The sequence below is a fragment of the Chionomys nivalis genome, chromosome 16, assembly GCF_950005125.1.
Source record: "Chionomys nivalis chromosome 16, mChiNiv1.1, whole genome shotgun sequence".
NCBI lineage: Eukaryota > Metazoa > Chordata > Mammalia > Rodentia > Cricetidae > Chionomys > Chionomys nivalis.
The window spans coordinates 3,593,636-3,618,977 of record NC_080101.1 but is presented as its reverse complement, the minus strand read 5'-3'; the positions used below and the strand labels follow the sequence as shown (position 1 = coordinate 3,618,977).

Below are 25,342 nucleotides of genomic sequence, written 5' to 3'. Positions count from 1 at the left end.
CGATCATGTCCTGATTAAAATATGTGGAAGTTCTACCAATGCTTCCTTTGTAAAGCTTGTTTATTGGTAATGGAATTTCTAAGTCTGATGAAAATAAATGAAAGTATATTAAAGAAGATCCAGCAGCATAAAGGGCACTGGTATTTCATAGAACACAGTGGGGTGGGGACTATCAGGCTGGTGGGAAGACCCGCATTCAGGTGCAGTTCTGAAAGCCAGGTAGGCATTGGAAAGTCAAATGTTCCCACCTGTATCAACCAGCCCGTCTCAGTAGCTTCCACGCAAGTGACTTTGTAAGAAGCACGGTGTTTACGTCAATCCCATGGAGGACTTGCAAGCAATGACCACTCGTTATTTTCAGAGTATGTTTTAGTCATCCACTTCACCAGAGCCGGAGAAGCAGTGGGTGGCACAGTGTTTGCCTAGCATGGCTGTGAGTTCATGCTCTGTGGGAGTCGGGAGTGGCCAGATAATAAAAGAATAAAAGAATGTGGCCATGTAAACCAGGTCACCCTAATCTTTTAAATTAGTAGAGGTATGAAGGGGAAGGGTACGAGGCATGTTTAGCAGAAACACTTCAATCCCTCCGGTGACATCAAAGGGATGCTAGAGCCTGTGGTCCGGCTGACAGGTTCTCAGTGTAAACCATTTGGGCCGTATTTTCACTACTATCTGCAAAGAGCAAACGTGAGCATCGAGCTAGAGTCGTCAGTTTCCTCTCCCACCTTCTTGATTAAAAACCTAATTAGAAGAACATTCATCTCTCTTTACTTTAACCCAAATAAAACACATAACAAAAATAGTTGGGAGAGTTCGTTCCAGAGCTAGAAGAGTGGTCAAGAGCACTGGCAGGTCTTGCAGAGGATCCAAGGTTCATTTCCACCACCCACACTGGGCAGCTCACAAATGCCCATAACTCTAGCTCCAAGGATGCCCTCTTCTGGCCTCTATGGGCACAACACACATATGCACACACACTCACACACACACAGAGATGCAGACAGAGAATTCTTTTTTAAAAAAATCTTTTTTTACAAAAAAAGCTTCTCCGTACCCCACATTTATATGAACTTAAGAAGAGAATAATCATAGAAAATATGTCTCAAAATAGTGTGAGGTTATTTGCTTCCTGTTTTTTACTCTGCTTCGTTGTTTGTGAAAAGACAAGATTGGACAAGGCAATGTCTATGGCTCCTCATATTGAATGCTGAAATAAGAGGCATGCATGGAGCCAGGTGGTGGTGGCGCACGCCTTTAATCCCAGCACTCGGGAGGCAGAGGCAGGCGGATCTCTGTGAGTTCGAGACCAGCCTGGTCTAGAAGAGCTAGTTCCAGGAACCAAAAGCCACGGAGAAACCCTGTCTCGAAAAAAAAAAAAAAAAAAAAAAAAAAAAAAAAAAAAAAAAAAAAAAAACAACAAAAAAAAAAAACAAAGAGGCATGCATGGCTGTGCCCAATTTAAGACATTTTAAAAGCTCATAAATCTATAAAGTAAATATGAAATTTCATTTTTTGTTGGCATTATTCTTCTTATAGAAGAATAACCTTGAAGGTCAGAAGTGATGTACACATTTCCTTTATCATATAAGACTCTTACACTTTAAATAAATCTTTTTCTTGTTAATGTAGCAGTGAGAAACGACCAAGTTAAAAGAATAAACTAATTTGATTATATGATACTTTGCTACTTCAATTATGATTTTATAAGAATTACAAAGCCCAATAGCCATGCTCCACACATATGTACTTTTACAGAGGAGAGACAGCCAGATAAATTTTTTCTGATTAATTTATTATTGTTTAATAATATAAGCTAGATAACTTTTGTCACACATTTGTAATCATAGAAGCTTAAATGTTCCAAAAATAAGAAAGCTATCAACTAATCAGAGGTATTTTCCTTTTTTTTTTTCTCAGTTTTTCAAGACAGAGTTTCTCTGTAGCTTTGGAGCCTGTCCTGGAACTTGCTCTTGTAGACCAGGATGGCCTCGAACTCACAGAGATCCACCTGCCTCTGCCTCGCAAGTACTGGGATTAAAGGTGTGCATCACCACTGCCCGGCAATTAAAGGTATTTTCAAATTAGCAACATGTTATCCTTTCTCTGCATTTACACAAATGGTGTTCACTGCAAATAAGAGCAGAGCTACAACTCCATAAAGAGCAGAGCTACAACTCCATAATGCTATCACTTGGAAAAATATTGTTACTTATGCCTGTAGATACTCTATACTACTTAATCTTTGGTAAGAGTAAAAGTAACACTGATGAAAGTATTAAGATATGGAAACAAAGAAATTGAAAGGGTGATGGGAAAGAAAAGAAAGGGAATGATGCACAGAGAGACAGACAGACAGACTGATAGTACACAGGTATACTGTGGGTGGATGGAAGGATAAACAGATGATGATGAAGAGAGATAACAGGCAGACAGATAGATAGATGGATGGAGAGATAGATAGATAGATAGATAGATAGATAGATAGATAGATAGATAGATAGATAGACAGACAGATAGTAGATGGATGGATGGATGGATGGATGGATGGACGGACGGACAGATAGATGATTGATAGATGATAGATAGACAGACAGACAGACAGATGGATAGACAGATTGATGGTAATATCGTAAATCAGTTTTCTCTAAGATAAAAACAACCCAATTAGGAGAGATCATTGGGAATCAGGCTGCTCTAATGGAAGACAAAATGTTCCTGTAGGGAAGCTCATTAAAAAATCAGTTCAAAAATCAATAGTTCAAAAACCTTCAGGAAGTCCCTGAAACTGACCAGATTCACTAGGCCCTCCCCCTCCAACTTATATGAGCAGTAAGAACTGCTGAGAGATATTCTCAGACCAGCCAAGCTGCCTAGAAAGGGCTCAGAGCAGCCGGGTTGCCTAAGAGAGACCTCTCCAACCCGTAACGCTGCCTGCAAGTGTCGCTGTGCACTCCAGATCTCAAGCTACCATGAGCTGTCACTCATACTGGGATACTCTTCCAGTGAGGCTGCTATCTTTGATCATGTCTGCTCCTATAAATCGCCCCCATCCATATTTCTGTAAATAACTAAATTGAAACTCATCGGTTAAGCAATGTGAACTGGAGTTTGATTTGTCATATTTTCTCCTTTTGGAGTGAGTAGACATTGGTGACATCTCCCCAGGAGGAGTGTCACACAACAGATAAATGATAGGTAGATAGATGATAGATAGACAGACAGACAGAACTTAAAGACAGAAATATTCTAATTCTGGTTATTTTTAAATCTCAAAAACCATATTCAGCAATGTGAAATACACGAAATCACCATATAAGTTTGATGCAAACGGTTTCTAGAAGGCCTTGAAATATGCAATTCTATTTTTGTTTAGTTTTGTTTTGTTTTTTGAAACAGAGTTTCTCTGTGTATCTTTGGAGGCTGTTTGTCCTGGGGAACTCACTCTGTAGACTAGGCTCAAACTCACAGAGATCCACCTGCCTCTGCCTTCCAAGTGCTGGGATCAAGGCGTGTGCCACCACTGCCCAGCCAAATATGCAATTCTTTTTTTTTTTTTTTTTTTTTTGGATTTTTCGAGACAGGGTTTCTCCGTAGCTTTTGGTTCCTGTCCTGGAACTAGCTCTTGTAGACCAGGCTGGCCTCGAACTCCCAGAGATCCGCCTGCCTCTGCCTCCCAAGTGCTGGGACTAAAGGCGTGCACCACCACCGCCCGGCTCAAATATGCAATTCTTATGGAGGAATGTTTTGTAAGTATAGCAATGGTCCATAAAAGGGCAGAAAATACTCCAGTACTAGATTCTAATGTTAACTCTCAGGAGGTGAGCTTTGGGAACCAGGCCAGGCTTTGGAGAAGACCTGGGGTTCAGTGGGAAGCTATCAGCCTGCCTTCCTCTCCACCCCAGCATGCACTGAAATGAGTGACTCAGACTCTATGAGTAAGAAGGAGAACGAGAACTCAGAGAGTGATTTCTAAGTGCAGGAGCCGCACTTTGACTTCAGGTTCAGAGCCATTCACTTGACACCAGCATAAAGAAGGAAAGGTTGCTCAGCAACTGGGCGAGCGATTCAGGACCGCGACAGGTACTAGGGTGACACCTGTAAAGCCAGTCTATTGGAGGCGCTACATTGTGAGATCTGTAGATGTCCATTTAGTGACTCCACCTCACAACTGCAAGGCCAAACACCTAGAACTCAGAAACACAGCTTTGCTTCCCTCTGGTATTACAGTGCATTTTATAGGCTTTCGCATTTGGTTCTAATAGGAACTAACTACAAACCCCAATACAGCTAAAACAGCTCACTCCCGGAAGAATGCACTGCCCCAACTGCCAATCCTTATAACAGCATGGTTAGTTATCATGGTGGGTTGACTTATGTCCCTCATATAAGTAAGTCCTAACCTTCAACTTCTTAGAATGTTGAAGAAATATTGAGACTACGACAGCTACAGACACTTACTTTAAATAAAGTTTTATTGTAATGTGGATATGGGCAACTCAATTCGAATGGTCTCACTTCAGTGAAGACTTGTACAGAACAAGAGAAGTACACCAGGGGAAGGCAGAAGGAGAAACTGGGTATTCTTTCTTTTTGCCAAAAAATAAATAAATAAATAAATTACTAAGGACGGCTGCAAAACCCCAGAAGTAAGGAAAGAATCATGGTTTCTACTCTTCTTCATGCTTTCAGAAGGATTTAATCCCACTGACACCTACACCCGGGACTTGTAGACTTAAAGCTGTAAGACAGTGATTTCATGATGTTTTACCACCCAGTTTATGACACTTTTCCATGGTATCCCTATGGAAGATATACAGTGTCACTATTTCAAGGGGGACAAAGCTGAAGGCATCTAATAGTAGGACCCAACCTCACATTCTGAGCAAGGTCAAACTATTGCTCTTGATAGCAAATATCAAAACCTTCAGGTTTCTAATTCATGAATCTGTGTAAGTTCATTTATATTTTGTGTTTTGAGTAAGTGTGGAGAGGTTATGGGGTTAAATGTAAAAAGGCAATCTTTGGAATGTGTGTGTGACCAGTGCTTAGAGAGGAAACCTCATTCCATCTTAACACATGATGCCGTAATTAGGACTGTGCGCTCAGGACTCAGCGTGGGGAACGTTAAAGAAATGTAAGCCAAAGTGGAACGGCAGTGTAGGTATGTGGACGCACCGAGGACCTGACTTTCTACCTACATAACGATGACTGTCTTTCATTAAACAACATCTTTCCAGTTTCTAGGACCTAAGAAAGAAAAGGGCAGCAGCCCAGGACTGTTGAATGACCAAGTCATAGAAGACCCTGGCAGCTCCTGGTCTACTGCTCACCTCTACTGAATCTACCCTGAATCTCTGCTACAGAGTTAACGTGTGTGTGTGATTCGAAGTATGTAGCCAGGCAACCTGAGAGGTTTGAGATCTTCTTTTGCTTTGTTTTTGGTCCTAGAACTCACTCTGCAGACCAGGCTGGCCTTGAATTTACTGAGATCCATCTGCCTCTGCCTCCCGAGTGCTGGGATTAAAGGCGTGCGCCACCACCACCTGACTGAGATTTTTATTTTAAAATCAAAGCTGTCAACTTTAACTTAACAACTTTATCATTTGATAAATTATAACACTAGTCAAATAATATCTTTTTTGAAAGATAATTTATATAAGTAAAAGCTAGCCAGTGGTCAAAGCTTACTTGCTTCTTACAAAAACCTGGAATGTGGGAAGTGGCCAACTGACTTAATCAGCATCAGAAGTTTTTTGAATTAATTCAGAACGCATCCTGAAGGCAGGTCAGCACTGGAAGCTAAATTCCCTGCACCAGCCAGCACCACTTAGCACTTTCAGCAAAAACAACTTTAAAAAAGTATTTTAATGAGTCTATGATAGGTGAATATGTAGATAGAGATAGATAATAGACAGATAGACAGTTGGCATTCTCATTCCAAGGAATCGGGGCTAAATTCTTTCTGTGGGTTTGGAATCTGGAGGAAATGCAGCAATGGGACATGAAGAAAGAACAGAAAGGCTCCATCCTGTGCTCCATCTCACATTCCCGGTGCCTGCTCAGTGAGCTTGGAAGGACACTGAAAAGCAGGGGAGGGTTTGCCTTCAGAATTCCTTCAGACTTGGGAAGCAGGGAATTCATCTCTTGGAGTAGGAGGTGCTGTGTAAGCTGGTTTTCCCTCTGCCTCTCCCCTTCCATTTCCTTTCTATCTTTTGCTGCTTCCAAACCCCCTTCTCTTTTCACCATATTTCATATTTGCTTTGATTTGGGCCTGAATGAAAGCATCTGGACTATTTGAACGTTGAGGCAGTTGAAGGTAAGGATCTAGAGCCACCACGGCTACACAGTCATTTCCTTTTCGGTGCCAGTCTTAAGGTATTTTTATTTATTCAGCAATTAATTATGCTCACATTTATTATTTTTGTATGTGTACAAGCACATGCGCATATGTACACATGTAAGACAGAGGTGGGTAGCAGTGCTGTCTTCCATCTTTTTCTACTTTAATTTTCCAGACAGTGTTTCTCACTGTGACCTGGAGCTTCCCAATTCATTACCCCAATTTTGCCGCTGGAATTACAAGCCCACACTAAAGCATGGTTGCTAGGGACTGGACTCAGAACCTAAAGCTTGAACAGAAGCAGTTTGCTGACTGAGCTATCTCCTTTTTGTTTGTTTACTGAGACAGGGTCTCTCAAGATCGCTCTGGCTATTCTGAAAATTCACTCTGTAGACCAGGCTGGCCATGATGTCACAGAGATCCACCTGCCTCTGCTTCTCAAGTGCTGGATGACCTATCACATAAGTGCCCTCAAATCCCTTCTTCAATGTGCTATTTCAGTCTGTATTTCTACAGTGCACAGTGAGAAATGCCCAACTGATATTTTAACTTCACATATGCAGTTGGCAGTAACATAAATATTATACACTTTCTTAGCTAACTAAACATTAACACATACAACAAATGACTGGCTCCTAAGAAGGGAAAATATCTACACTTATTATTGAGTGATAAATAATACAATTGGCAACGTATGAGGAGAAAATGGTTAGAGTGAGGTTGAGACCATTTTACACAGAAGAAAAATGTCCAAAATATAGAATCCTAGCAACTGTTTCTTTGGTTGCTGGGATAGAAAGATGTCAAATATGTTCCTATGATAGGAAAATGGTACCTCAGAGTGCACAGGATCTTATGACTGCAGCAAGTGCTACTATCATATCCGTGATTCTGAAAGAAGTTTGAACCATCAGGACCTCCTTTACCCTCTAACTTCCTCAGTGCTGACTTGATTTTAAAAAAAAAATCCAGGCCAGGAAGTAGCATCTTCAGTCCATAGCTATGCCTCTTAAAGAGTCAACACCATTCTGGTTGATGCTCCACGAGACACAGCCAACCAACCAAAGGAGAGAGAGAGAACTTGCCTTCCATTTAAAGTTAGAGAGATGCCATTGTTTGAAGAGAAAGAGGGCGGTTTGATTTACACAAAAGGGGGATTTCTGGCAAAGTAGCTGTCTCGCTGATCTATTGTGACTATGATCCATAGACCTGGACAGGAGCTTCAGCAATGCATAGAGCTCCCGCTGAAGAAACCGTCCACTCAGGCTAAGCCAGCAAAGAAGGTACTCTTCCTTCTATGGCTTCTTGTTTGTTCCTCCATGAGAACTTAGCAGCCACAAAAACTAATTTAAGGGCTTCCATCAAATGAAAATGAATGAGAGCTGGACGGCAGCTGCAGGCAAATGATGGGCTCAGATGTGAGCAGAAGATTCCAGAACCACACACCACGCACACATACACATAGACACAGACACACACACGCACGCACATGCACACGTACACATGCATGCATGTAGACAGATAGATTTGCAAATAGACAGAAAGACAGTCAGTCAGTCAGGCAGGCAGGCAGGCAGACAGGCAGACAGATAGATAAAATAAAAATAAAAAAAGTGCAAGCCCTGGATGCTATCTGAAGAGGGAGAACAGATAAACCGAAGGCCGCAGTCTGGTTAGCATCTAACAATGAACAGTGAGGAATTACCAGATGCAGAGAAAACAGAACAAAGGGGCGAGAAGGAAGCTGGGAGCACAGGAATGTGGCAAACCCACAGAAATATTCTCCTGAAGAGGAGATGTGCCCTCGGATCTCATAATAGGCTGTCATGCTCGAGAACAAGCCCTTCCTTGGCATACTGAGTATGGGAACCAAGCAGAGACAGAGCGAGGAACCAGAGAGGGAGCAGGCAGGAAGCATAAACTAACTTCTGAAATAGTAGAGAGAAGATCTCACTGCCAAAGGGCACCAAGGACCAAGAAACACTGAGCTTATTTTTTAATTGTGCTTAAGATAAAATTATCTTGAGCTAGATGGCACTTTTGTGAGTCCTAAATTTTACAATTTTTGAGGCACTTGCTAGAAAGATAAAATTAGGATGTAAAATTAGTTGCCTTAAATCTGAGGCTTGAAGCTAAAACTACCAAAACCAAGCCCAGCAGAAAAGCCCTGTGTTATGGTCTAGACAATGGATATTTTATACATGTTCCCAAAGTATAGGCAAAATAGGAGAGAAAAGAACTATATCAAAGTTCCGAATAGCCAAGGAAAGTAAGGAGAGAGATGACTCATGTAAGAGAGAAAATACTAGCAAACCATACATTGGATGAAAGATTAATATCCAAAATATATAAGGAATTCATTTCAGTACCAGGAAAGCAAAACTTAGGCTGTGGGAATTGCTCAGTGGTGAGAACTCTTGCTGTGTATGCATGATGATTTGAGTTCATTCCCCAGACTCCATGCGGAAAGACAGCTGTGGCCCTTATAACCCCAGGGCTGGGGCACAAGAGTGTGGAATCAGGGGAATCTCTGGGGATGACTGACCTCCATTATAGCTGCAGATTCAGTGAGATTCCCTGTCTCAGGGGAATAAGGTAGAGACTGATAGAGCAGTATATCCACATCCTTCCCTGGCCTCTGCGTGTACACGTCACACACGTGCATGGCTCAGCTCTTCGTGTACACGTCACACACGTGCACGGCTCAGCTCTGCGTGTACACGTCACACACGTGCACAGCTCAGCTCTGCGTGTACACGTCACACACGTACATGGCTCAGCTCTTAAAAGCATGTACAGTCCTTGCAAAGGAGTGAGGCTCACTCCTCAGGCGAATAACAACCACCTGTAACTCTGGTTTCGGGCGATCTGACACCCTCTAGTCTTCTTAGGCACTGGGTGCAAGTGGTGCACATAAACTCCTGGAGGCACACATATACATAAATTGAATATAAACCTTTAAAATTAAAATGAAGAACTTGAAAAGAAATTCTCTGATCAAAGACATATACATTGACTATAATCTAAATTGCAGGCACTAACTAATCAGTATCTTGAGAGTGTTTTCCTAGTTCCATTGAGTCTTGGATGTTGTTTTCTTTTGTTTTTTGAGACAGCATTTCCCTGTGTAACAGTACTGGCTGTCCTAAAACTAGCTCTGTTGACCAGGCTGGCCTCAAACTGAGAGACGTGCCTGCCTCTGCTTGTTGAGTGCTGGGATTAAAGGCGTGTGCCACCACTGCCTGGCTCCACGTGAGTTTTATTTTAGCTCTGCCCATGTCAGTATTTGACAAGACCCTTAGCCAAATACCAAAGAAACTAGAGGCATGGCAATGGCCTACGCCAAAAGGTGTTACTGAAGGAAGTTGTGGCGGGAAGAAATGACGTTCTCACTAAATCTCCATATCTTACTTGGAAAATTTGACAAAGATGCATGAAAACCTGACAAAAGGAAGTTGGAAGAAATGAAACTGTAAAAACATGGAAATACATGCAAAATGTGATACATGTGTTTCATGTCCAAGGGCATTGAAACATGAGAAGCCTCCCTCAGAGAGGACCAATCAAGAGAAGATACATATGAGAGAGAAAGCTGGATTCTAAGAGTTAGAGTATTTTAAATTCTATTATCAAAATAGAGTGCATTCCTTAAGAAGCATCCCTGGGGTACTGAGGTAAAGGGCGGCTATGATGGCATCACTTGTTCAAGCCAGATGGGAAGAAGGCACATGATGAACATCACAGGCAGAAATGTTAGAATCAGGAGCACCCGCACCCGTGGTCTTGGTTAAGAGCTCAAAGAATTGCCTCTACAAAGTGGAGAGAGGAGTACTCAAGGGTGATGGCCAACAGGTATTCTAACACACGTTCTAATACCAATAGTCCAGCTTACGTAAAGGGGGAAAGATGGCCAGTTCATGACCGCATGCACACTTCAAAGGAAGCAATGACTTGGCACTGGAGGGGTGATGTATAAGGATTTTTGATGAACACCTGTTACCACCATTCCTAGTACCTGCTGAAACTGCAGCTATAGAAACCAGGGCCTACCAGTATGTAATGCACCACATTAAAATAAAAATTAAATACTTCATTTTAAAGTTGAAATGTCAAATGCATTCAATTTAATAGTAACAAAATACAAAGGCAAGTTAGTGGTGAAATTGCTTTTTCAAACAACTTTAAATCTCAAGAAATTATTGCTTGGAAATGACTAAGAGGAATCACAGAGATTTCACCTTGATAAATCTACCGTGTGTGTGTGTGTGTGTGTGTGTGTGTGTGTGTGTACAGGTTCATGAATATGTGCCTAGCCTATGCATGTGTACATGTGTGTGTATGTGGAGGTCAGAAGTTGATGCCCCGTGTCTTCCCCAGGGTCTCTCAATTAGAGATCACTGGCTCCATCACACGGTCTGGACAGCAAGCTGGGGGTTCTTCTTCTCTATGCCTCCTCATTGCTGGGCTTTCAGGCATGTGCTCTGTCTTTTTATGTGTGCACTGGGGACCTGAACTTGTGACCTTATGATTGCACAGCAAGCACTTGACCGAGTTACCCCCCAGCACTGACACATTTCTTTAATATTTCTAGAAGAAAGGAGGCTATGTTGTCAAATTCATAGCTGAATAATAACCATATTGAAGATTGCAGTGGAGTGGGGTGAAGTAATTGTTTCACAGAAAGAACCTATAGCACACATGAGACCATCTGTGTAACAGGATACTCCTTTGCAGAGTGGGGTTGGATTTTCTTTTCAAAGATAGATTCAACACAACCATCTTACTCTCAAGGGCTTAATTTCCTAAGGATAATCTCGTTACTCCCAGAGAGGATTAGTTAGCTCATATGATTCAGGAGGATAAGTATTTTATACCAAACACTGAGGCCCTTATGAAAATGAGGAAATCCCCAAAAAAGAGAAAAAGTACACAGTGCCAATCTCTTGTTCTGAGCAAAACTAAGAAGCCTCTGCCCGTGCAGACCATGGCATGCTGCCCCCCTCTGGGCTGGTGTTTGTTTCCCTCGCAGGGCAATCTAAGAAAAGCTAACCTGGACACCCACTGTCATACGAAAGCCTCACTTATGGGCACTTGTGGGTCTGCCAGCGCTGCTAACTCCCTAAACTCTAACTCAGACCCCTTTGTTAATGGAATCTTAGAGAAGTTCAGATCTTGACTTGTAACTACACTAAGAAGTAGTTTTATCTTTTCAGTTTGGCCTCACAACTGATACTTGGATGATAAACTTTACACTCCTATCCCCAGGTGACTGGGTTTGTCTTAAATATTCCTTGCCGCACACCGCGCCCCCGTGTCTGCACTCTGTGCATAGGCACCCAGTTCGCAAGCTTCGGGCAAGGGGGCTGGAGGTTAAAATACAGCCAGATGCAGAGACAGGCCGACACACACAGACCTTCTTACACTGATACCAAAGCCCCAAGAATGCCCCCTTTATTGTGTCCAGGGGCAGATTATATAGAGATAGCCACGCCCCAGCCAAACCCACCAGAAACCACTCTCCTGCCATCAGGACCTCCTGAAGGTCTCGTGCTCAGAGCAGCTGTAGGCACTCAGATCAGGGGATTACAAGAAATTCAGGATCTGGGGTCTCACTGCTCCCAACAATTCCTGAGCCCGACATTATTCTTAGGTCCAAGTTCTGTCAATGTCAAAACACGGTTTTCACCTCAAAGAGGGTGAGAGATGGTTTATTCTGGAGCCAAATATGGATGACTGTAGCATAGGGATGTGGGTTTAGGTTGTTCCCAAGGTGTTAACAGTTTCGTGAAGCTTTTGCACTCACAGAATAAAGAAAGCAATACATCATGACACTCCAAAATCACTGGTAGGAGCGAGAGAGGTGGGCGGTATCAGAGCAGAGAGACCCTGGGACTCTGCAGCCGGCACTTGGTTTGGTGGAAGGTAGCTGAGCTACCGCTTGGCAAAGGACAACTAGCGCACTATTTCAACGTTACAAATCATTTACCTAATGGTCACACAGCAGTTAGGCCCGGCACAGAGAGAGACAATAACTGGCTATAAAGAGGGCCACGGATGGCCCAGATAACACAGCTCTAGGCCTGTAGCATTCCATTGCATTCACTCCAGTTCGGATCAGTTAATCAGCCTGGCAGAGGTTCATCTGAAGGTGCAGCTTCTTTCTGGGAATTCTCCGCCCCAGTTACGGCTTCTCAAAACAGTGCCACAAGCACGGTTCAACGCGTGGAACCGAAGTTCTCAGGTTCCCTCTGCGCAACACCTTCCCCTTCCCCTCTCAGGAGTCAAAGTTGAACAGAGTGAAGACATTTTCTAGTAGGAGGGCATCCACATCCTCGGGGCATCTTTTCTCTCTCCTGTGATTGTACCGTGTGTTGAGCATGAAGAGAAGAGCTCACCTAAGAGCAAGCTCTAACACATTTGTCTTGCATTTCCACGGCATCTTCAGACCTTGCCTTTGTCAGGTCTGTTTTCCCCAGCTCAGGAGACTTGTGCTCGCCTGCTAGCTTAGCTAACAAGGTGGTTGTCATTCTCCAAAGACCCCTGTGTGCACAGCGTTTAGGGAGTCCCTCCATGGGAATAGTAATAGGAACCTGGTTTTAATGCCATATGTGTGTATTTCACCAAATCTTGGTATTTTTTTAATAGTTACTTTCTCCCCTCTGTTGGTTCAATTTTTACCACCAACCATTCACATTATGATGTTATGTTATATTGACAAGATCGTCCTAGTCTTGATGCCCCTGAACAAAAGCAGGATTCTTTGGCAGGTCCCTGGGTTACACAATATATTCAAGGTAAAAATTAGCTGGAACCGATACTCCACCAACCTTCAGTTTTAAAAAGTGTTCCCACCCTTACAAACCAACTGCAGAGTGGTATATACAAGGTCGTAATAACAAGATCATATTCTCATGTACTTTTGTACACATTTCTGAAGAAAAAATAATAAGCCCCTTGTGGGATAGCTTGTTGTCTTATGCTTTTTCTGTCTCTTCCCATGAACATAGCAAAAGATTCTGTCAAATATTTTAATAGAAATGAACAAAGAACCTTCGTGAGGCATATCTAAGCAATTTTGAAAAAAAATAAGCGATAGTGGGCACTTCCAAGAAATGCACATACAAAATTGAAGCCCAAACTCTGTGGGTAATGGTGGACATTATTTCCATCTGGCAACTAGTTTGTGGTGGTCTGAGCCGTATTATTAGCAAGGCGCAGCGTAGCCAGCTGTCTGGTCACACTACCAGGAGGCTTGTGATTAAATAACATTCTCAGTGGGTCTCCCAGAGGAAAGGGACACATAGTAAATACACATCGCCTGACTGTGTGGGAACAAATCCCTAAACACACATTATTCTCTTCTTCACAAGCATGTGCTTCATCAAAGGTCCACCGTCCTTATGTTCTATGCTCTAACCTGTGCCCTCAGGATCACACGAGCTGAAAACACAGAATCACTGCGATCCAGACTCCTTGGGACTAACAGGCCCGGAGCTTAAACCCGAGGAATCGTGGTGGACCAAAAGCTTCTCTATTTTCCCAGGATGACTCTGGATTTGAAAAGACAACAGAGAGAGAAGATGTGAGAAAACACCTGAAAAGAAGAAGAAGAAGAAGAGGAGGAGGAGGAGGAGGAGGAGGAGGAGGAGGAGGAGGAGGAGGAGGAGGAGGAGGAGGAGGAGAGGTTCTGAAGTCTTGGGTGTCAGAGAGATCTGTATTTAAATATTTCTTTCACTATATAGAAACTATATAGTGTTGTTAAAGTCTCAAGGTTGTTATAAAGATCAATATAATATTCAGGGAAGGTTTATCTCGTGTTTCATATTTTCCATTTGGGGAAGGTTAGTCATTTTATTTTTTAATTTGTTTTTAAAACTATCTTTCCTCATTTTACATACAAATCCCAGTTCCCACTCCCTCCCCTCTTTCCTCTCCCTTCACCTTCCCCCCCACCACCACCCCCCCATCCACAGAAATTGTAAGGCTTCCCATGGGGAATCAACAAAGTCTGGCACATCACGTTGAGGCCAGACCAAGGCCCTCCCCACTATGAGCAAGGTATTCTTCAAAAAAGAATGGGCTCCAAACAGTCAGTTCAAGCACCACAGACTGCCCCAGCCACACAATTGTCCCCCACATTCAGAGAGCCTAGTTTGGTCCCATGCAGGTTTTGCTGCTATCAGTTTGGAGTCAATGAGTTCCCACTAACTCAGGTCAGCTGTCTCTGTGGGTATCCCCATCACGGTTTTGACCCCTTTGCTCTTATTGTTGCTCCTCCCTATCTTCAACTGCTCTCCAGAAGCTTGGTCCAGATCTCTACATCTGCTTCTATCAGTTATTGGATGAAGGTTCTATGACGACGATTAAGGTAGTCATCAATCTGATGAAGGTAGTCATCAATCTGATGAAGGTAGTCATCAATCTGATAAAGTTTCTATGACGACAATTAAGGTAGTCATCAATCTGATTACAGAGGACGGCCCATCCAGGCACCCTCTCCACCACGCATAGCTGGATATTAGACAATAAAGCAAAGGATAACCAGCCTATAGTCCATGACCCCAGAGAAACAGGGTAACAAGGGGAACCCTAAGAGAAACATACATGGATCACCTTGGTGAAGGGAAATACACAAAAACTCTTGAGAAAATTGGGAGTGTGGGGGTGTAGAGAAGGGAGGTCAGAAACAGGAAGGAGAAAGGGAGAGAGGAGGAAAACATGAAGGAACAGGATGGTCGAGATGGGAGGACAGAGAGGGAGAGCAAGGAAAGAAATATCTTGATTGTGGGAGCCATTATTGGGGTTAGCTTGGAACCTGGCACCAGGGAATCCACAAGGATGAGCCCAGTTAATCATATTTCTATTGCCAGGGAAGTTACTGCAAAGACAATGGATACCAGTTAGAGTAGTTTAGAATGCGGTTAATAGACTATGTCTGGAAAGAGGGAAGGTGAGGACAGGTCATTTCCAAGTTTCTGACAACTAGATAGATGGAGGTAACTTTCATCCTACCAAAAAGTAGAGGATAAGGACTGGATGGAGGGGAGAAAATAACATTCAATTTAGCCATGTTGCTGAGAAACATTGAGATGATGGTCATAAAAAACCAACTGAATAGTTAAGTCTAGTTTAGGGGAGAAAAAATATTGAGCTGCAAATCTTATTCCATAACACACTAGCAGAAAAGATACAGCTGAAGCCACAAAAATGGGTCATGAGAGCAGAACGTCCAGAGAATAAAGAAAACATAACCAAGTACACAACTGTGCCTTTTATTTAGAAAAATATGTGCTAAGATGAAATTGGGGTCTGAGGCTATAGATCAATTAGAAGGGGGCACACCCAGCATAAACAGAGCTCTAAGTTCCATGGCCAGCATTGTATAAACAACAGAATGCGTTGGTGCATGACTGCGTTTCAGCACTTAGCAGATGGGAAGAGGAGAGATTCAAGGTCTCCCTCAGCTACACAATGAGTCACTCCTCAAGGGGGAGAGAGGGGAGAGGGAGGGAAGAAAAGATGAGGGAGGGAGGGAAGGAGGGAGGGAGGGAAGGAGGGAGGGAGGGAGGGAGGGAAGAGTTGCTGTGGAGGCTGGTGGTTGGTAGCAAGAGTTGTGTGTGATGGGAAGATAGCTCTGATGTGAGAAAAGTTAAGAGAGGCAAGCACTACATTGCTGTGCTCAGAATGGGGAGTCAGTTAATGTCTATGACTATGCTCTGTCCTGTGAGTAATGAGGGTATGAGATGCATCTAATCTGATAGAAGATGAAAGAGCTCGGAGAGAAGGACAAAATAAATAAAGACTTTTAGTTTCTCAGTACTAGCTGTTGATTCTGGGACACGCTCTTTGTGCCTTTGATGGCCCACTAAGTCTCCCTCAAGCCCTTTATGCTGTGTCATAACTGCTAAGGGGTAACCTCATTCACTGCTGCTCAGACCAGGGTTAAATCATATATCCCTTCCTTGTGTATCCTAAGATACTGTGGCAGTCTGTAAGAGACCCCTTGAGGAAAGAGCAGTGGTGCAGGATGATGTCATCTCTGTATCAGCCACGCACACTGGGCTTTATCCAACAAACAACATGCACATGTTGCAGCCTGAGGGATCAACGCAAAGGACAGTCTTAAAGTCTTTCCAAAGTCAAGTTGTATTTTACACACACACACACACACACAAAGAGAGAGAGAGAGAGAGAGAGAGAGAGAGAGAGAGAGATGACAACAAAGTGTGAACCCTGGTAAGTCCATGTTGGACTCTATCTTAGCAATGCTAGAATTGAGAACAACAAAGTTATAGTTCTGAGCCTCAAAGTCTGGACCTTATGAGAATATTAAGTTTAATATTATTTGCCCTGCTGGGTTTCACAAGATTAGTAACGATTTTTCTAACACATTTAGCTTGAGATAGCACCAAAATGTGTCATTAGCAATCAGAAGAAACCAAACCAGGATAAGCACACACAAAAAAGTGCCTGCACACAAATAAAAAGACAGTGTGTCACCAAGAATATTTCTCTCTGTCCTGACCTTTGTTGTGTGACTTCATCTTCAAGTCTGAGGGGCCTTGGAAGACATCCAGGTGCGTCGTCCCTATTGTCATCAGCCCCAGAATGAAGGAAGTCGCCCTTTCCTGAGGTCCACACGTGTGGTAGTTCCCAGGCTAACTTACTGAACCACGCAGTTATTTTTATTGTCCTTTCCATGTAAAAATGATAAATGACTAGTTTGTAAACCCCTGCCCTGTGTATAGAGGGCAGCTCTCTTTCCTGAATTAGACATTGGCCAGAAGTGTGGAAATGTGCCAACGACCAAGTCTTGAGCCATAGTTAATATAAGCCAAATGTAATATAACTGTGAGTAGATCTAGTGCCCCACAACATTGCAGATTAGTGCCAGGGTCAACAACAGGAAGGAAAGAGAGAAAGAGAAGGAAAGAGAGGGAGGGAGAAAAAGACAGACACAGAGAGATGGAGCAGGGGGAGAAATGGGCAAGAGCAAAGAGCAAGCCCAGGCCCTGTGTCCAGGCTTGATACTTCCTCTTGAAAACCATGATGTAATTTTTTGAGATGATATCCACATACCATTTTTTGAGTCTCACCAGTCTCTGTGTGGTTCCAATTGGTCCACAAAATAGAGAGTTCTACTCTAGGCACATTCAGACCTCTGATAAAAATAGACATTATCACCAAAGTCAAAAGTAACATCTCACTTAACCTAGATGTACTAAAGATGGATGAGGTCTTCTTCCCCAAAACAAAGAGGAGGGTCTGATATTAAAATTTGTCAAGGAAGAAGCTTCAGTGTCAAACATGGAAGCCAGAAACTATATAGCAAAGACTGTAAAAGCCATCTACTCAGTCTTCAACTTACTACAATTATTGCAAATCTTGTCACAATTTCAGTCCCTACCAAGAAAGGTCCTGACTCTTTCATGTATATAGTTTCAAACATTTTAATGGTTCTTTAATATCTGAATTCTCATCCTTTTATGTTGAGGAAAAATAAAATCAAAAGTGTTACATGAAATCTGGAGCAATTATTTGAGAAAGAAGTCATGGGATGAGGGAGGAGATGGAGAAGCCAGCGAAATGTCACTAGATCCCCTGCAGATCTTTGTAGAGGATACAGACACTATGCCTGAGACTTCCTGAGGAGTTCCTGGCTACCACTGGTCCTCTCCCAGCAGGAAAATAGCACAATTTACGGAGCTGCATTAGAGAGGCATAGGTAATGATAGAATTCTGTGTCCCTGAGGCTGAGGTATGTTGGGGAGAACCCTCAGAAAAGCCTGCAGTCTTTGCAGGGCTGTAGGCTTCAGGAATTTCCAGTCATCATTCCCCACGTAGCTCAAGTCTTCTTGGAGTGCAATGAAGTTCAGCTTCTGTACATATGTCTTGGTGCCGGTACTGCATTTATCCTGCATAATTATCAGGAATATCCATCTTGGTTCTGCCACTCAAAATGTTGTGGTTCAATCATCAGGCAACCCCACGGCAGCTTCGGGTTTTCATGGGTCGGGAACAAAACATCTAGGTTCCCTCAGGTGCAAGGCTAAGCACTCCTGTGAACCTTTTCAGCGGCTTTGGTTCTCACAGGATAAGCAATCTACGTTTCCTGCTTCTCTCTGAGCTTGGCTCTCCGTGCTGCAAACAGTCACACCATAGCAGCCATGGAGGCTAAAGTGTGAGCGAAACAGTCTGCAGATCAGTGTTACACCTGTTGACTTGCCAAGCATGTGGGCAACAGCTCCGGGGGCTTGCATTCACTACAGGTGTAGCTCATCTATAGAAGGCATGAGTAGCGAGGTTGTCTGGGCATCGATTAATGAACACTGTCTATAAGGAAGAGCTCTTGCCTGGGAACAGTAATAAGTAATAAAAGCTCCTGAATTTTAAAACTATTTTATTCCTACAGATAGTTTCTAGAAAGTATCTTATTGTGAAATACTGACAAAGTTTGCTTTTCCTTCTTTGAAATGAACACATCAGTGTTTATTTTTACAGCAGTGAGAAGCAATTCAACCTTAAGCAATCTGGTAAAACCTGTTGAATCTCTCTCTGTCTCTTTAAAGATAAACAATAAAAATGAAAAGAGTATCAGAGAAGCTTCATTTAGCAACAGATGGGACAGATGGGAACAGATGCATGGGAACCATGGCCACACATTAGGTGGAGCTCAGAGAATCCTGCAGAAGAGGAGGAGAAAGGAGTGTAGGAGTCAAAGAGGTCAAGAACACCACAAGAAAACTCACAGAACCAACTAACCTGGGCTCATAGGGGCTCACAGAGACTGAACCTGCAACCAGGGAGCCTGCATATAGGCACTCTGCATATATCTTACACTTGTATAACTTGGCCCTCTTACAGAATTCTTAACAGTGGGAGAAGGGGCTGTCTCTGACTCTTTGGGGACCCTACTCCTCATATTGGGTCATCTTGACCAGCCTTAGTCCATGGGGTGGTGTTTAATCTTACTACAACTTGATATGCCATGTTTTGTTGTTATCCATGGGAGAATAGGAGGAGAAATGGACTGGGGAGATGGGAAAAGAGGGGTGTGGGGAAGGTCCTGGGATAGAGGTGGGAATGGAAGGATATCAAAGAAATAAACAAAGAAAGAAATAAATACAAAAATGTATATATAGGGTAAAGAAGACATGATTAATATAGATTGTATTAGCCCAATTCCCAAGCCTACCGGTTCCATGAATGTGGTTTAAGAACCTAAGGCTATGTAATCTCCCTATAAACATTTTATTTAAGGGCAGGTTCAAAGCTTTTTGCCATAGATGTTCCCACATCTATAGTTTCTTGCAACGGAGACAAAACCAGCTACCTGTAGGGTGAGCAGGTGATGGGGATGCCTGGGTGGGTGTCGGTGAGTGGGTGAACGGCAGACTCAAGAACTACTCTGTCCAAGTGCAAGGAGGAGCAGCTCCCCTCTTGGGGATGTGGGCCCTGTGTTATCACATCCTCTCTCTTTAAGAGACAGTATTGAATTGTTTATATGAAGTATCCGTCTTGTTAGTATTGGTTGGACAAAAATAATGATAACAATTAACATTATTTGACACTCCAGGACAGGCCTCACACCCAGGAGTATCAGCCAATGCAAACTGGACGCAGTGGGTTGATGAGGGAAGAGGGAGAAAAGGAGGGGAAACAGAAGGCACAAAGACAGGGATGGAGGTGGGGAGCGGCTATCTGGGGAAAGTTTGGAGGAGGGGAAGGATACGGTCCAAACACACCATATGAAATTATCAAAGAATTAACAAAAACTGCTTTGAAAAAGAAAAATTAGATAATCAACTGTTTGGGACAAAGAAAGAGTCTTTAGCAGTTTTGTGTAGAAAGACACAAGAAGGTAGACGACCCTGGTTACTCACACCTTAACGCCTTTCCCTATCAGCATATTTCTTACATTTATTTTCACAGCATCAGATTTAAATTGAGTTCCACAGTCTTCCTACAGTGCCAGCAAGCCACAAGAGGAGAACCAGCGGCTCAGGGAATGCCTTAAACCTTTCAATATTTACTTAAACCCGACTTCCCTGTGCTAGGTAATATCCAGGTTGGTAAGAACACAAAGAAGGAAACACTGTCTTTGTTTTCAGAGCTCACAGACGTGGAAAGAACTCTATCAAAAGTTTACAATACCATGTATTAAATAAAGCCTATCGCGGAGATATGTAAAAAGGACAAAGGGAGGAGGAGGAAAACATTCCTCCTCCCAGGAGATGGAGAGGGATTCTAGAGGGAGAGATCGCTAGCGCAGCTTTCTACAGTGAGGTTCAGTTTGTTAACCATTTAATAAGGCATGCTGAGTAATCCAATTTTTCATTCTAGCAGAAATAGGCAGATATGAAACAGTTATGCACAGGGAAGCAATATGGTCAGACCTTTTTTTTTTATTTTTTTATTAGCATACTGGCAGCGGTGGGACATAAGAACTACAGGAGGCAGAGCAGACAGTGAAGAGCCACGAGACAATGATTAAAGTAATTCAGTCCATTAAGAAGCAGCAAGGACATGAAGTAAGTCTACTTGGCTGGAAAAATAATGTTATGGCTAAAGAGACACCATTATATGCCAGGCATCCATGTGGACACCCACCAGCCATTTGTCTCTGCCTCCAGTCCCTGTAAGATGAGTTCCCAGTAACCCTGACTCAGTGGCCCCCCGCCCAAAAGTGTACAGTGTGACCACCAACTTGTTATGCTATGACTAACTGCTTTTTTTGCCTCTGCAACTTGCTTACGCAGATGCCCAGATTGTTTTGAGTTGTCTTAACCACTTAACCTGGCAGAACAGAACAGTTTTGCTTGCTTGCATAGATATTGAAGGTCTTCATACAATCCCTCCCTTTAGGAGTCCTTCTCCATACCCCTTCTTCCTGATACCAACTAATCAATAAATCTTTGGACTATACTTGGATTGAGTCTATGGTCTTTCCCCAAGGGTCACAAACTCCATAGCAAAAGCTAGAGGAGAGGGATAAAGGACTTGGCTTACAGAAGGAGGGGAAGGTGGCAGGAGAGAGGGGAGAGTTCAGGATACCAAACAGGACTCTCTAAGAGAATTCTGAGTGCAAAAGCAAGCAGGCGACTCTAGAGCCAGGTTACTTGACATCAATTGTCCTTTCGCCCTTACATTCTGGGTGGATTCGGGCAACTGATGTGCCCACTCTAAACCTCTTTCTAGTATGTATGCCAAGAGATCTCTTGACATTAGTGGACAGTTGTGCCTACAAGTTCCTTTATGGTTACTTACTGTAATTTTGGTTGGGGTAGCAATATTATCTGGTGTGTTTGTTTTAGAAGACCAAATGTTCTGTTTGTAGTGCTTTCCAGCCAATTCTATAGTGATAGAGTGAGCACTCTGGCTTCTGCTGTGCTTATAGGACCATCTTCGTTGGTGTAGATTAATACATGGCTCTGAGATTGAAAAGAAAGCTTCCATAGCATAGCAATAGTGTTAGAGTCCTATATGCAGACAAAGCTGTCTACAGCCTGCCAAGGATGGGGCCAGGGTTTGAGTCTGTAAGATAGGAACGTCTGACAAACATCTCTAAGATGTTTGATAGGAAGAAGAGGAGGCAAACTCTCCAGAGGTTCATTGGGAGAGAAGGCCAGATAAATAGGAGGGGGGAAAATAGTTTGCTGCGATAGAGGAGCCAGGTGTGTGAAAAACATCTAACTCACAGTTAGAAGTCTTGAATTAGATCGAATAACACAACTGCGATATCACTCAGAATACTTTTCCTTATCTTGATTTTGACTCCACTTGTGGAGATAAGAGAAAGGAAATGTGACTTCTAAGCGGGCAGGATTTATAGGTGGAAGTGCATAGGATTCAGAAATCCCTTATAATTCAACTGTGTTAAATGACTTAAATACTGCTTTACATAGCAGTGAAGGCGGAAGGCTCTGATTCTATTGCTTACATTATATCCCAAGAGCAAACTCCGTTCTTTCCTACTTCTGATCTCCCTAAAGGGACAGGGCTGGTAAGGAGCATCAGCTTCCAGCAAAATGGGCAGTGTATGTCTGCAGGGCTCCATCACAGGCTACTTTTCTGGTCACTTCTGCTGTGACTCTACAACTTCAGGGCTGAAACTTGAACATGGGCCTTGTTTGAGGAGAAAGACACTCCAACTTTTCCAAAGAGATGTCTCCTGTTACAAATAACATTGGTCTTGCAAAACGTCTGATGGTTTTGGCAGTATAGTGTGTAAAGTGAAAAGGTTGAGCATGTTGGCTTTGGACTCAAGTCCTGACTCCACCACTTCTCAGGTATGAGGGCCAGGGAATTTACCGTTTTAAGCCTCCATTTCCTCCCATGGTAAGGTTGATGACAACTCTGGACTATTTCAAATAGTGAGTCCCTAACAACATATGGGGGGCTTTTGATATTTTACCTTTGAACTCCTCAGAGTAGAAGAGATTGAAAAAGATTGAGAAATGCATTTTTTAAAAGGTCCTTTGAAGAAGAGATTGTCTTTTCTTTCCACAGGAAAAGTGTTTACGTTCTTCCTAGCAGTGTAACTGTCCATTTCCAGGAGACCTAGCAGCCTGATCCGTACTTCTCCTGGTACCAGGGCTGAGTAAGCTGATTCTCTTCAGCTGGGGACTTACTAACACTTCTTCCTGATCAATGTAACATGTGACCCACTAAAAAGAGTAACTCAAAACTGAACAAAGCTAACTACCAAAGGCTTGCACACAAGCCGTATCCTAATGATGAGCCCAAGGAAATTGTATTACATTTCCAAATGTTCTTGGTCACTGGGTGTTTTTCAAAAATAAAAAGACAACTTCTAAGATCTTCATTACTCCCCGTTCATTTTACACTAAATAGCTGTAAACTTAGTCTATAGGATATGGTAAAACTATCCGGTCGGGGAAGGGAACCTCTAAGCTCATCACCTAAGCTGTCAAATCATGTGGTGTTTCATCTGGAATTTAAAATCAAAGACAAGAAAACCTAGAGATGTCCTGACCTGTTATTAACTTTGCATTTTTTAAAGATTACTATGCTTCGCTGTTAGCAAAATGGTCATTAAAAGTACAGCACAAAGTTAAGCAGTAAAATTGGACCCCATAAAGTATGATAGTATCATGGCTCTTAAAGACCCCCATGCAGATGTTCCTAATCAGACTGAAAACACAAACACACAAACCAGTTTGTTCCAGTTACAGAATAATTTCATTAAAAGCATGCTTATAATTGAACAGAATAAATAATAGTTAAAGCCAGGGAGGTAGTGAGACTGTATTGAAATGTAATCCCAAGGAGTCTCTGCCAAGAAAACTGTTCCAACATTTGAAAGCCGGGAAGCTGAGAAATCCATTCCTCTCCTGGCTACAGGTAGGAAATTATTACCTGAGTTAGCCAAAACCTGTGTGAACATACCTTTAGGGAAATCACACACACTCACACACAAGCACAAAGAATGCCTCTTTTTGAATCTGCTGCTCTGGGAAAGTTAGAAGTCCGATTTCTCACCATGTTCATTTCTTACTGAGGCACGCATGCTGCAGGAAATGCACTGCAGGAGTAAACAGGCACATGCAGCCCACACATGCTCCGAGGATGCAGGATTCTCTTCGCAAATAGTGATCTTGGCAATAAGCCTCCTTTATGTACGGAGAGCTCCATTCCCTACTTAGAGCAAGTCCCAAGGCTACAGCAGGTAAGTGTGCGGTGCTAATTAAGGTCAAAGGTGATTGTATTCAAAACAGGAACTATTCCGTAGCTTATTCGATAGAGGTAGGAAATTGTGCCAGCACAGTGAAGTTATAAGAGCTCCTTTTCCCACAATCACCAATCTTTTACTTTGAATCAGTATGAACTTTAACATTGCAAAATATGTAATTCCATTTAAGGGTTGGTGCTTGATTGCTTAATTCCAAGCAAAAAAAAAAAGTAATTTTAAAAGCAATTAGGAAAATCTTACACAGAAACATGTACTCTGCTTATTTTCATAATGATTGTATCCATCTTATTAAAAGTCTGTTTCATTAACTGGACTGTCACGCCTAGATCATGATCCCCATCCAAGAAGCAAAGCCACATTACTTCAGCATAAAAGAGTAAACTCGAATGCCACACTCACCTTGTGTCACCTGTTGAACTGCCAACATGAGCCCAGACACAGTGTCTGGCAGAAGGTTTTCCTTCAGACTGTACTGTGGTGCCCATTCCAAAATAGGTAGGCGCCTTCTCCACCACTGTTTAACGTCTTCGCAGTGGGGGGCGTGCACCTTGCCCCACAGCGCGCTTTTCTTTTTCCTCTTTGCTCCGGTCATTTTCCAGATCCCCTCCTGTAGTAGTCAACTTCTTCAAACAAGGGAGAGAGAAAAAAAAAAAAAAAAAAAAAAAAAAACGGCTGATGAACACCTCCTTCCAATGCCAGGCTCCAGTTCGTCTGTGGTTTACAATGCCAAAGCTGTTCAGAAAGTAGTAAGTGGGAGAGGAAGAGAGGAGAGAGAAGAGAGGGAGAGAGAGGTGGCAGGAACATAAATGGATGCAACTGAGCTGGGTGTCTTACTGTGCAGAGTTCAGCTAAATGTTCTAGATAAAAATTAGAGACCCAAACCTTGAATTCTTATCTGAGTAAGAGATGGTTCCTGCTAATGGAACACTTTTCTGGTCTTGGGAAAGGAATGGGTTCAGTGGTGAGATGGCTACAGCTCCCTTGCCAGTAATTCCCCTTATATTCACTGTCGTCTTATGTTTTTGGCTGCATTCCCAATGGTTAATGAGGTAGTGCGGGGCGTGTGTTGGAAGTGGGCTGGGCTATGCTAATGAAACCAGGAAGCATGGGGCCAGCCCAGTGTCTCCACTAGCTAAAGCGGAGTCCTGACTGCCACAGGGATCTGCTGCAGGGAGTATGCAGCCATGCTTCTCTGAGGTGTCCATTTCCAGCATGGCTAAAATTCGCCAGCTCCACAAAGGACAGAAACTACATGATTCCTCCTCATTTTATTCTTGGGGACACGGAGT

The 25,342-nt window shown here is 42.9% G+C and overlaps 1 protein-coding gene across 2 annotated transcripts in view; it reads right to left on the bottom strand.

The window, feature by feature from the left end:
- Slc26a7 (solute carrier family 26 member 7) overlaps nucleotides 1–24,645 on the bottom strand; it is a 105,352-nt gene extending 80,707 nt beyond the window's left edge. For both annotated transcript variants that reach the window (XM_057790993.1, XM_057790994.1), the window contains exon 1: nucleotides 24,453–24,645. In XM_057790993.1, the coding sequence (XP_057646976.1) occupies nucleotides 24,453–24,645 (193 nt within the window). The remainder of the gene's footprint in view (nucleotides 1–24,452) is intronic.
- Nucleotides 24,646–25,342: the final 697 nt, after the last annotated feature.